General features: G+C 39.2%; 1 protein-coding gene across 1 annotated transcript in view; it reads right to left on the bottom strand.

Moving 5' to 3' along the window:
* Positions 1 to 6,325: 6,325 nt before the first annotated feature.
* TMEM65 (transmembrane protein 65) overlaps positions 6,326 to 13,394 on the bottom strand; it is a 32,088-nt gene continuing 25,019 nt past the window's right edge. Inside the window, exons 5-8 of the mRNA XM_040067832.2 lie at positions 13,077 to 13,131; positions 11,863 to 11,905; positions 11,118 to 11,223; positions 6,326 to 9,602 (exon numbers count right to left, since the gene is read on the bottom strand). Of these exons, the coding sequence (XP_039923766.1) occupies positions 9,510 to 9,602; positions 11,118 to 11,223; positions 11,863 to 11,905; positions 13,077 to 13,131 (297 nt within the window). The 3' untranslated portion in view covers positions 6,326 to 9,509. The remainder of the gene's footprint in view (positions 9,603 to 11,117; positions 11,224 to 11,862; positions 11,906 to 13,076; positions 13,132 to 13,394) is intronic.

Below are 13,394 nucleotides of genomic sequence, written 5' to 3'. Positions count from 1 at the left end.
AATGTAATAGCCTCCCCCTTCATCCAATGAAGGACAGCAGCCCTTTTGTTATCTGCCAACAGAAATGCCACTCTGCCAATCCCACACCACAGCCAAAACCAGTGCCTTTATTTTGAATTTAGTAGTGTTTAGTCCTGAAGGTGAAAGACTTTATTATAGCTTTGAGTTAACTCCAAGTGTGGAGGACAGTCATGTTAAAATAAATTCCTATCCACCACTATTACTCTTCTCTACACTTACACTGATTGCAGAAGTTACTCACCTTCTAGACACTACAAGCCATGTATCAAAATAATGATAGAGTCAAGAGTCCCAGGAGTCAGGGAAATTAATGTGGGACAGTTGCTGCCCATTTCACTGGGCTGGGTCAGTCCCGTGATTCAGATGTGCAGTAGACTTCACTGGCTCATCTTCTCCCAGGATTCAGACTGGGCAGCGAATCTTCCAACCTGGCCCCACAGTATGATATGCCATGAGCACAGGATCTGGTCCTGAGGAGCCAGAAACTACACACAGTTCAAAGCCATAAAATGCTGACACTGGATTTACCTCAGCTTACCCACCAGTCTAAAGTTTGGGCATAACTTACAGTCAGTCAGCTATTCTTCCTCTTTGGAAGCAGGGCATGCAACATCCTGCAGAAGTGCCGCTCTGACTCCCTGCATGGCTCAGAGCCACTTCCAGACAGCCAGAGTCAAGTGAGACAAATACTACCCTGCAAAAAGAATGACAAGCTCACATGCTGTAGATTCCTCCAGCAGTATTATTAAGTGACAAAACTGCCAGTTTCTATAAATTGATTCACTAAGATCAGCAAAGCTAGAGTTTGCTCCTGTGGGTTGAACATCTAATAGTTCTTCAAAATTAGGGGGAAAAAAAAAAAAAAAAGGAGACAGATTGGGAGAAAACCAGCAAAAAATATTGGGTTTGTGTGGGTGGCAAGTAATGCTGAGAATAAGCACAGTTTGACATAACTGGCATTTAGAAGACAGGAAGCAAAATATTAATGCTAGTGGAAGGATACTGTCAAAAGGATTCAAAGAGGTTAGGAGAAAATTCAAACATTTTAAATATAAAATAATATCTAATTGCACAAGCAGAAATTTAAAACAACCAGTGAATATTAGGAGTCATCAGGGTTGGAAGGCCAAAGGTGAGTGAAAATGAAGAGCATTTCCTCTGTGCCCTCATAAAGGCTGACACACTTTTCACTGCACAGACAAGAGTATCAGGAGGAAGGGAAAGTAACTCCAGCAGATTTTCCTATTTGTTATAGTTTTCTTGTGACAATCCCTGATGTATGTTCATGCTGTGTTTTAAAGCACTCGAAAATGGAGCTTATTTATTTGCAGAAATAATAGTGCTACAGGGGATTAATGTGATATACAGAAAATAGTTGTTATGTTCCAACAGTGACTAAGTGTAGTTAAAAGTATGGATATATTTCCAATAGATGAATATTTTTCAATATGCATATACACTTACCATGGGGATGAATTACTCAGTACAACACACTGAGGAGAACTAATTCAAAGCAGCAAACTGAGAACAGTTAAAAATGAGGGCTAGGAGGAAACTTCCACACAACTGAAAGCAAAATGTATTAAAGCTGTAGACCAGTTTATAAAAAAGCTATAGCATCACCATGCCTGCAACATCTGATACTTTGCTGCCAGGTGCAGGCAGCAGAGTCATTTATGAACAGCAACAGCTATGGATGCTTATTTTTTTCTAATAGTCACACATCTCCAGAGCATCCATGCAAAGAAAAAAGCATGTTTAGAGAAACGCAGAAACTACCCCCACCTTTTGTTCTAACCATCTGTGGCACTACCACTCCCTCTGCACTTTCTTACAATGTAGAGGAAATAAAAGAAATCAGCACATCACCAACTAAAGGACAGTACCTGCAAACTTTACCCAGAATAAGATTAGATGAGGACGTGAGATAAAATCTGCAAAAAGCACAGTGCATACTGAGAGTTTATCAGAGGACACCCCTGCTATGTTAGAAGACACCTATGACTTGTCCCGCAGGAGACTCTTTCTTAAACAGGTGCCTCTGTCAGCAGGAGCTTTCCAGCCTCTGAGTTGCTGTCTGTGATATATGTCCTAAAGTTAATTCGTGTTAAAAGATATAAGATGTAATTCACCCCTACAAATATAAGTTTTATTTCTAATCAAGTATACTAAGGGTTAACTGAGATGAAAGCTGCACGGAGAGGGGTACTAGGAATTTCTTTTGCCAGAAATACACAGGAGGGACACAAGAAACTATGCTAAGAATTACAGGAAAAGGGACACGAGGATACCTCTGCCAGGAATCGTTAAAAGGAAAACAAAGACAACGGAAAAGGGAGATGGAGAACCCAGAGAACCAAATGATTACATCAGATCGATATCTCATCCGTCTCCTCCCGACATTAACATCTCCACACAGCACCTGGACACAACAATCAAAGACATTGTCTTCCCGGGAGAATCCATTCAAAACACCAGAACCCGAATATGAATATCTAATGAGGCTGCCTTGGAAGAGGGTACCTCGGAGTCCCGATTTTCTCTCAGCGATCCAGCGTATAAAAAGAGACGGCTCCAAGCCAGAAATGTGAACTTGGGGGGTGGCATACTAACTGAGTGTGTTACCGCGTTCACCCAGCGCCAATCCCGGGCTCGACGCTGTCCTTTTAATTGTGGCTATCCGAGACTGTCATTTTGTCTCTCAATAAAATTCTAAAATTTTGATTTATAGAATTTGGTCTATCGTATTTATTACACTGTCCTTGCCCTCTGGTCTCTGGTTTTACAGGCACAAAGTGTGGGAGCTCCCTGTATGCTTTAAGCTTCTTTTTGTTGGATAATCTGTTTATTTTAGCAGACTGCACTTTTCATGTAAAGTAATTTACAACAGAGATCCCCACTGCCATGCAGCACAGAACATTGGCATCACTTGTTGCAGCAGCTGAAATGAAAACCAAAACAAAAACCATTGTAATTTGCTGCTGACGGAGTGTCAGAGAGAACAGCCATCAAGAAATGTGCAGCTCTTCCCTGCTGTAAAGTTTTAAGGAAGTTATTTGTTTCCCTGCCACCCCTCTTTGCTACCAAGCTGTTCCACTCACAAGGTCAGTTTGCTTTACAACAGTCAGCAGTTTCCATCCATTGAGTCAGTTATTTCATGGGGAAATAAACTCTTCCATTTCATGGAACAAGCTATCTTGCACAATTCATAATTTCACTGACCAAAAGCGACATGGCACAGGGCAGGTCAATCAAAATCTGTGCAAAATCTGGGCAAAGACAGGGCCGAAACTCCTTAACTCTCCAAATATTCACCATGGTTTAGAGAATATTAGAAGACTGTACGAATTAATATCAGCATGGTATTTTGGGGGCAGAGGCTGTGGGCCAGTACCCTCCTGCCTGCAGTATGTGAGCAATCCCACCCTGAGCAGCAACACCTATATCAGACAAAACACACTCTGCAGGACTGGTTCTGCCATATAATTAAGGGATCATGAGATACATAACACAGATGGAGTAGCCCAGTTGCAACGTGGAAAAATCTACATTTTGTCAGGGAAATCCCACTTCAAGAGTCCCCCAAAAATATGAAAACTGAGCCTTGAAGCCTGAAGGATATCCACATGTGACTGAATTCACAAGTACCCAAACCCCTCACATCATCTTGGTGACCTATAGAAAAGTGATATGAAACTGCCTTTTGGCTTTCCTAGGACTTCATAATCTGCCAAATAACACAGCCAGGCCATTCATTTACTGCAGAGATAAGGAGAGGACTGTCCTATGAAATGTTAAGGTTTCCAGTGGAGATCAGCAGGAACCTCTTCTTTCTTTAATAGTCACATGAAGGACAGCCCTGTTCCTCAGCATGTCAGCACAATAACCTTTGCCATAAATTAATACAATCCAAGAAAACCATTTCTTTTCCCAGAGAAACTACCCCAGTGTCTGCTTCCCTTTAAAATGCAAATGAGGACTATAAATAAAAATGAGACCGCCTCTCACAGCATGGGCTCTTCTTGGGATGCTTTCCTACAAACAATGGCTCTGGCTGCAGACTCTTCCCCAGTCTTGACATTCCTTAGAGGTTGTGGAGCTCTCAGGAAGGAAAGTGTGTAGAAGGAAAACGATACCTTTCATTGTTCCTACACAAAAAAGGGCAAGTAACTAATAGCAGAAACCATGCAGAGAAAAAACCACAGATCTTTAGGAAAGCCCACCTGAAACTTCACCAAAAGAGGTTGTTCCCCTTTTCATATCCAACTGGCTTTCAGTGTGATCTTTGGTAGCTTGGCACTTGTATTGCAAAGGTAAATGACCTGTTCACATTCTTCTCTTCCTGTTCAAGGACCCCTGTCCTTTTGTATCCCTTTTCCTTTGATGGTTCCTTCTATGATTTAATAGCTGAGAGGTGCAGAGAAGCCCCTCTGGAGGAGGGAAAACTCACCAGCCCTTTGGAATCTTCCATTGTTCAATGCCAAAAGCGCTCTCAAGGCACAGAGAACAGCAGGAAAGTACCATGAATGAAAATCATAGGGGTTTTTTTCTTCTTTTAATAAGCCCCCTATGCATCCCCATGTAGGGAAAATGACTGAGAAGAATCTCATTCTCCTCACCTTCCTTCTCATTACTATCTGGAAATAACAGACAAGTCATTTTCAGCAAAACTACAAAGAAACACCACAATGCAAACAGACCACCCTGCCAAACCCAAGCAGCAGTGCTGCGCAAAGACAAGGTAGCAGTCTGTTATTGTTCTACCAATCCATGGCACTGCTCATTGGAACCCTCTTCTCAACAAGAATGGCAGCAGTAGGTCCCATATGGCAAATCTTACCCTTTGGATCAAAGTTTTATGAACTGTGAATGGCCCCGTTCAGGACACTTCTTATTCCATAACAAGATACTCTATTTTCTAACAGATAAATCAATACTCACATGTCTGGAAGTGCTTAAAGGTCCAGGCAAAAGCATAAGGTCCTTTTCATACCAACAGACAAACACAAGACATTCTGATAAGTACAGTAATAAGAACAGAACACAAAATAGACGCAAAATACATTAATTTAAGGTCTCAAATAATTTTGGTATTTCACAGCAAATTAATCCTTGCACACATACACAGAAGGAGTAACTCATGACTGTGAAGCAGCATCCTGTTCTTTAAGCCATTTGCTCACATACTGTCCACTAGTAAGTTGAAGACTGTTAAGTCAGAACTGTTTCCTGCCTGCAAAAGGCCTTACCTTGGCATCATCTACTTATAGAAGTATGACATCAGTACTTCAACAGACACATGTCTTCCAACACAAAATAAAAAAATTCCTTCTGCATCTATCTTGCCTGGCTTCAAAATTTCAAGTTTGCCCAAACCTTTGGCCCGCAGCCCCCATCCTGCCCCAATGCTATTCTGAAGCCACACTCTGGATGCCAAGGGTCCTGAACACTGAGACAGGGGAAGATCCTTAACAAACATCTAATAAAGACTTTAAAATGGGAGCTTGAATTTGTGTTAGGAGGCCTAGCTATTTTCTTAGTATTTTAGATCAAAAAAATTCCAGAGGCATAAGGCTCTCAGAGCAGGGTGATAATTCCTCCATACTTTATTAAGGCCTTCAGTTTATATACTGCTGCTCTGTCAGCTTGTCATTAGACCATGTAAAACATCAGATCAGGAAGAGGGAAATGTCCAGTAGAAGTGTGACAGACTCTCTGAACATCATGAATGAAGTTGAACTACACAAAGCAACCAAAATGGAGTAAAATACAGCCAGCCTGTAGAGGTTCTCAAAATTAAATGAGACTATCCTTACAGTACAGATGTTTTACTCACAGCACTTCTCGCACAGACATCCACAAAAGGAACTGACCAACGAGTAAAAACAAAAAAAACCTGAGGAGCTCCAAAGTCCAGGAAAGTTCAAAAATGCTTAGTTTACATACAAAAATCCTCAGTTAATTCCAAAAGTTCAAGTGCAAGTGAACTTCTGATTAATATTAATCACAAACACCACCAGTTTACCATGCAAACATTTTAATTATTTAAATTGCTCTCTTCTGAGCATGAAGAGACAGAAGTACCACTCCATGGTGGTATTTCCTATGACAGTGACAAAGGACCATTTGCTTATAACTTAAATATAATAAATTCCTGTTTTGTGTAACTGAGGCTGAATACCCACAGGATATTATAAACATTTCTCCTCCAGCATCTGGTCTAATAAAGAAACACAGAACAGCTTTGCTGTAGTACAAAAGTTTACAGAAAGTTCAACAATTTAATTAAAGACAATACAAAATATGTTGTCTAAATTCAAATAATTTATGTAAAAGTACATGCATGAGAAAACACTGGCAAGAAGATTTGGGTAACCCTATTATCAGATGCATGTTCTTTGTTCCTAGAGATAACATACAGTCAAAGATACATTTATAATTTAAGTTACAACAGAAGACAGTATTTCAAACACAATTTCGGGTCTACCAGCCCTTCAAGGCAAAAAAAAATCCTGTAAACACAGGACAAACTGATAGAATTAAAAATAGAGCAATACTGAAATCTCTGAACAAGCCTGCAGTGTTTTGTTTTTTTTATTTTATCAAGGAGGGAGAAGGTACCAGAAAAAAAAGGAGACTCTGTCTTCCCAGTTAAGGTTTTAATAAGCGTGATCAGAGCATCAGGGATTACTTTCATCCATATAATGCAGAAAACCCACTCTCCTTGTGGAGAGACAGGGCACAGATCAGGCACAGATCTTCCCTTACACACAAAGCAGTGCCATGTCGACGTAAGTGTGGATCCTGCAGCCAAAGGAAACTACCTGGTTTTCAGGGGGGCAGATTGGCCCCAATAAGCACCTTCTCCAAGCATCCAGCAGCACCACCAATCCTCTCACATCACAAGTTATTCTTCACTTTTATCAAATAATGAAACCCCAGAAATCACCTATTTCATTATGGTATCAGACTGAAATACCCAATATTTCTTACCATGTGTCACTTGCCCTCCACATTTTTGTGGTCAACTAAACAGTTTAACAAGACGACACATGATTAACTTCTTTCAAGATATTTTAGTTCATTGATTCTCAATAAAAGCACTGGTAGCAGTACAATAGTTTGACATACAGCAAAAAAGATACTCAATTTACATGCACAAGCTATTTAACAATAGTACACAGTCTTTCCTATTGCCATTATAAAACAAATACTACGCTGACAGCTGGCACAACCTTCCAATTGTTCTCATGAGTTGTACTGGAGTGATGAATACAGTGTTCTGATGGTACAACACCAAAGAACAGAGATTTGGCCACTGCTGGAAGATTCCAATCAAGATGCCAGTATCTTAATGAGAAACAGTGTTGAAATAATTTTAAGAACAGCGATAAAAGAAGCTATGCAAAACTGCTTTAACTTGTACTTTAAGAAAAACGTGGAAAACACATTTTTGTATAGAAATAAAAGTGCAGGCAGAGGCAGAACAGTAAAAAGTTTAAGGCAGACAAATGTGTGGATGAGTGAAAAAAAACCCTCTGAACACTGAAGTACTGTAAACCAGCAGCAATCTATTGGTGAAAGAGTGCATAATTGCCTTTCTGGATTGTTTTTGTGGATTGGGGATGTTTGGGTGTTTTTGTTTGTTTGCTTTTTGTTTTGTTAGAGTTGTAGGGTTTGTTGTTGGTTTATTTAATTTTATTTTAAAAAAGCTTCCATCTTTAAAGTGCAAGCCTAAACTTCTCTGCATTTGTGTTTGATGCTTGGCTGAGCTTTCGTTCAGTTTTACAGCTCGATCCAGATTTTCATGGTTTAATGGACAAAGTACAGCACATACTACTAGGACTACTCACTCCAAGCTTTCAGCATCTGCTTTTCAAGAAACAGATACAAGTGTCACCCTCATTAAAGTCAGTTTCAGAATTGCTGTTAAAGGGCTTCTAGAAATGAGAACAGAGAAGTCAGATTTATAACAGTGAGATAAGCAACGAACTTTGTAAAACACACACATGTTCCAATAAGACTTTTCCTATAGCAAATAAAATCATCAGGAGACTTAATTTTTTTTAAACATTTCTTTCTAGGTTTCAGAAGTGCTAGCAATTTCAGCAATAAAATTTTCAAAGTGCCCTGGCTGTGCCACTTTTTAGTGGCTTCTCCAAATGGTATTCAAACAAGGAAAAAACCTTCTCTTCAACACGGTAATTAGCAGTTTAGCATTATGCTAGTGGCAAGTAAGATCCTGAAATAGCATGAATATTCAATAGTTGTCATCATTTTATTTATAACCATATAAAAAAGCAGAGTTACATGATACTGCACTGTCAGGTCTATAATATCCCAAGTAAGACTGCAAAATAAAAGTAAAAAAAAAAACCAACACTTTAGAAGCCTCAATTCTCCTATTTTTGTTGCCTTTTTTTTTTTTTTTTTTAACTAATTGTCTCAGGAAAAAAAAAGAGTAGCAAAGGCTTTAATCTTTGATGATGAACATAAAGGTATTATCATCAAATCAGGTCCTCTAATCCAGACTGATGGTACACTTAACATTTCAACTGAACCACTCATTACAAACTTGCAATGCCAGCATTCATTCATACCCTGAACTGCTCCCTGACCTCACCTACCCAATCAACTATTCATACCATATTTTAAGTGGAACAATTTTAAAAGTTGTTTGTGGTTTAGAAGCAGTTGGCCTGAATTCTTTAATACCACACTCAAACCAGAGGAAGACAAATTTAAGGATATTTCAACTCAATTCTCAAAACACTGTTTTGGGAACAAGGAGAAATGAGGCATGAATATGGAAGTACAGAAGGTGTTCAAACATTACTTTAAAAATGGACTTGGTAGAGAGCCTACACTGGAAACACTTACCTTGTCAAAGCATCAACATGATCATCTCAGAAGACAACTCAGAGATGCTACAGTCAGAATTGTGACAAAAATGAAACTATACTGTCAAAGATCACTGAAATAGCTAATCTAAGGCAGTGTAAAATGATGGCTGGTGAGAGGCAACCAGTCACCTTGCAAAGTGAGGGACTTCGACTTACTCATCACTGATCTTCTTAATAATCTGCATTGAAGGACCTGATGGACACCAGTGATATTTCTGTCATGCAATTACAACTGTTAAGGAACCAATATGCAACTCAAGAGTGATACTGTCATCCATGATGGATAATTGAAGTAATAATCCATTAAAGAATAAGTTCAAAGGGGAAAGTGGTAAACATCTTGCCATAAGTGAAAACACTTTAAAAATTTACAATTAAATAAAAAGTTAGATGGTATCTTATAAAAAGAAGTACTGAACACAACAAGGCCACAATAAATTAGTGTTTCCATAAAATGACATGCTGAAGGTTTTGTTCCCAAGTCTATACATTTTTTTACTGTCTGTTAATTCCTAAATATTGACAGCATAATTGAATAATTGAGGTACAGTAGTTTACATTTGTATATGTCTTGTAAAAAGATTATTATTTTTCTTCCAGTTTTTCTTCCTCCTCGCCAAAGAACAACAAAGGAAACATTCCTAAAATGCAGCCAATGGTCACTCCAATAGCTTTACCCTAAAGAAAGGGGGGAAAAAATTAAGTTTTGCACTGATCAGTTGTTACTTATTTCCCACGTACCACCACACCCAGGACACACATTCCTTGTTCTAGTTTTCAGCTTGGAGTCACTTTTTTCTTAGCATGCAGACTAGAAACACAGCCTATGAGAGAGAGACAGATATGACAAGGTTGGAAACAGTGTCTGCTATGACAAAAGACAATTCTGAAAAAGGAGGAGGGCAATGATCATGAAGAACTACACAAGTGGTAAGGGAGAAAATAGGCATTCAATGGATTAGCGGAATGGCCAGAAAGACAAAAAAGGGAAAAAAAACCCCCAAACAATAAACCACCAAACAACACCTACACGCATTTAGGTGCAATTATAAATGCATTTTCTTGTATCTGGTACTGCAAATCATCAAAGGAATGAGTGGCTCCTTGCAAACATTATGGCTTTCAAAGGCACAAGGCAAAACCAACAAAAACTGGAAAACATTTCAGTTGACCTGAATGTATAAGTCAAGAGGAGAGGAAATATAGTAAGACAAGCAGCCTCCAAACCACATCAATAGCAGTAGGTGGATAAGTGTTGAAAAACTTGATACAGTAGGTAAAAAAGAAAAAAGGCTATCATACAGGCAAATGTGCACAGAAGTCTTTTCACAGAAAAGGAGTATGAACAAACTGAGTCCAATGACAAGTTTTTGCCACAGGCTCAGCTCTTACTGAGAAGACTCTTGGACTATGGGGCAGTCCCCTGACAATATGCCAACTCTTCACTGCTCTGTGCTTTGATCTATCACTGCTAAAACCTGACTTTCTACCATAACTTTTCATCAGTAAGAGCTATTTCTCCTCCCTTAAATCTGCAAAAGTCTTTTTCCCAACGAAGGCTCATTCTGGTAAAGTGAAGTATCTGTTCCTTTACTCAGTTTTTGATAACCTGTTTCTTTAATCATTGCTCTCACTGCTGAAGTGGGACCACTTCAAATGTTTAAATGTTACATAAGTAATCACCCTGAAAATGCCTCAGCAAGATGAGTGTCCTGTAACTATAAACACAGGCAGTGAGTATTACTCAAATGCTAAAAGTCTGTCCAGAGAAAAGCTGATTTCATATCCAAGCTAATTATAGAATATTAGAAATTAGTACAAACCAGCACAAGTATACAAATAGCAAGCCCTTGACAAAGAATGTACAGGAGTACTAAGGGATCATAACTTCCAAGTAAATTATCTTATCACCATAGCCAGAGCTCAACCCAGGTATCTGCACAGCATACACAAAGTCATTGCAGACACTGTCCACGTCACTTGGGGCTTGCTGCATACCAAAAAACCACTCAAGCTCAAAAAAATCCAATCTCTTGATTCTCCCTGATGTGGGCTCAAGACTAAACCCTCTGGGGAACATGCACAATGCTGGTGGTCATTAAGGAATAAATGGGAAAAGTGACAAAAAGCATTTATCAGCTAGTTTCAACAGAAAAAGCTCCACACCAGCAGTGCTGCCCACAGGATACTCACCAAGTGTGCACTGAGACGGGTCTGCCACATGTCAGCTTGTTTGGGTGTCAGGTCAGGGATTGACAGACCCAGTCGTGAAGCCAAAGCTTCTACATAACCTGCAAGACTGGAAGAACAAGAAAACAAGAAAAAACAATTGTGAATCTCACAGTATCTTCTAGTGCAGGTTTTGAAATACTTGAACTTAAAACCAAGAGCTTTTCCTTCAGCATAAAATGATTGAAGGAAAACTATGGGAAAGAGTTCAGACTTCTTAAGGTCATATTTTGCAAAGTTACTTAATTATCTCACTGATTTAATATACAGTATTTCCAAAAAAACTTTATGCAGCACAACAAAACTAGTGTGAACGTTAATGCATTTTTGCAGAACTTTAAAAGTAACCTTTGCTTGGAAGAAAGGTCACACTCAGACTAGTTAGTGGCAAGCCTTGTAATTTGCAGAAAACAGAGGGAAAGTGGGAAAAACAGGCATAACAAACAGCTTTACTTTTAGCAGTTATGCAGAAATTTCCTTTAAAATCTAAAATAAGCTGTATCTGTTTTTATCAACAATAGGTATACCTAGACCTGAAGACGCTGCAGAGGTATTGTTTTTAGCTGAGGAGAAAGAAATCCCTTCACATCTGGGATAACAACCTGAGAGGGTATATTATGCAGAGCTATATTATATGACAACAAAAATATTTTTCCACTTTGCATCTCAATGAATGCAGTTAATATTCTTAACACAAGTTCATACGTACCCCAGTCCAGCTAAATCTGAAACAAGGTTTCCCAAAGCTGCAGCTGGAGGGAGGAAGAGGGAAGAGAAAAAGGTATTATTTTAGCTACAAACAAAACAAACCAGCTCCCACCCTCCAGTGATGCTCACTCTCAATTTATATAGAATTAAAGACTAGACCTAAGTTACTTATATTTTAGTGTTTTTATTCTGACCTTATTACAGTCTAATAACAGTAGCAGACTAGAATTAATAAGAGGTGCAACCATTTTTTCTTAATTTACATGGCAAAATCTTGACAAATACAAAAAGACAACGCTAACACCTGGAAATCAACATAACTTTAGAGATCAGAATTCAGAACAGCTGTGCATGGTTGTCAGCTCCATGCAGCTAATGCTAGACACCAAGCAAGACCTTCCAGTGCCTGAAGAGGCACAGGAGCACTGGAAATAGGAGCTGTCACTCAGGTATGCAGCTTTGACAAACATGTCAACGTATCCATGAACTGTGCCAATTTAAGAAGAAATACTGTACACAAGGGGACAGAGAACACACAAAATACATTATTTCACAGCAGACCTTACTAAGATAAGCTTCCCTGTGACTGCCTCACATAGAACCAAGGCCTGCAAATTTCCAAATCTTTAACTTGTTCTGCTGCAACATTTTCAGTTAAGCTCTCCCTCCTCGTGCTTTCGAGCAATGCTGCACCTGCAGCTGGTGGATCTCTGAAACTGCAGAGGCACCAAGCTCTTGAGCAGAGCTTATCAGTTTTGGCCAGTGCAGGAGCAGGGTGGCTGCTTGGCCTTCCTGTGGTATCTCACCAAGGCAGAGGAGCCACCAAGAATTGCAGTAAAATGACACCAACACTGATCTCCACTTAGCACCGCAAGCAAACAGCAACATACAAATACATATATCCACATACACTGATACTGGGCCCTGTGGAATTTATCGCAGTTCCCTTAGAAAAATCCAAATACACTTTTCCAACTGACCCAGGATTTGAATTGTTGGGTTGAAATCAACAAAAAGCATTTTAACAGCTATTTGAACTGAAATTCCATTTCTGCAAATGGAATATGTCCTTGCCTCACCCAGAGGTTGTTTCTTTATTAGGAAAGGCAGCTGCAAGACTGAGGAAGAACCATTTCCAGCCCTGTGTGCTACTTTCAGCCTAAAAGATAGGAATGTGCCATATTAGTCTAAATATGCTGCAATTTTAATACTTGCCTGCCATAGTTGAAATTCCTAAGACAACTCCAATTGACAATTCTATTTGGGTTCCCTGAAAAATAAACAGTTTTCTCATTATTTGAAGGTTTTGGAGTATAAATAAATCGTATTGATACAACTGACAGAAGAATTGTTTATTGCTTGTCTATGTTAAAAGTGAAACGATAAATAGACATTTCTTCTATTAGATCACAGAGATCCTATCTTACTGGCATATATATTTCCCCCTAAGGCAAGGGCCTATTTCTGAAAGTCTTTTAATCTTTCATACTCTCATAGCAGGCAGCTGGTGGACAAACCTGCAGCCCCTATCCC

The sequence above is a fragment of the Hirundo rustica genome, chromosome 1 (genome assembly GCF_015227805.2).
Source record: "Hirundo rustica isolate bHirRus1 chromosome 1, bHirRus1.pri.v3, whole genome shotgun sequence".
Lineage (NCBI taxonomy): Eukaryota > Metazoa > Chordata > Aves > Passeriformes > Hirundinidae > Hirundo > Hirundo rustica.
This window is presented reverse-complemented; position numbering and strand designations above follow the sequence as displayed.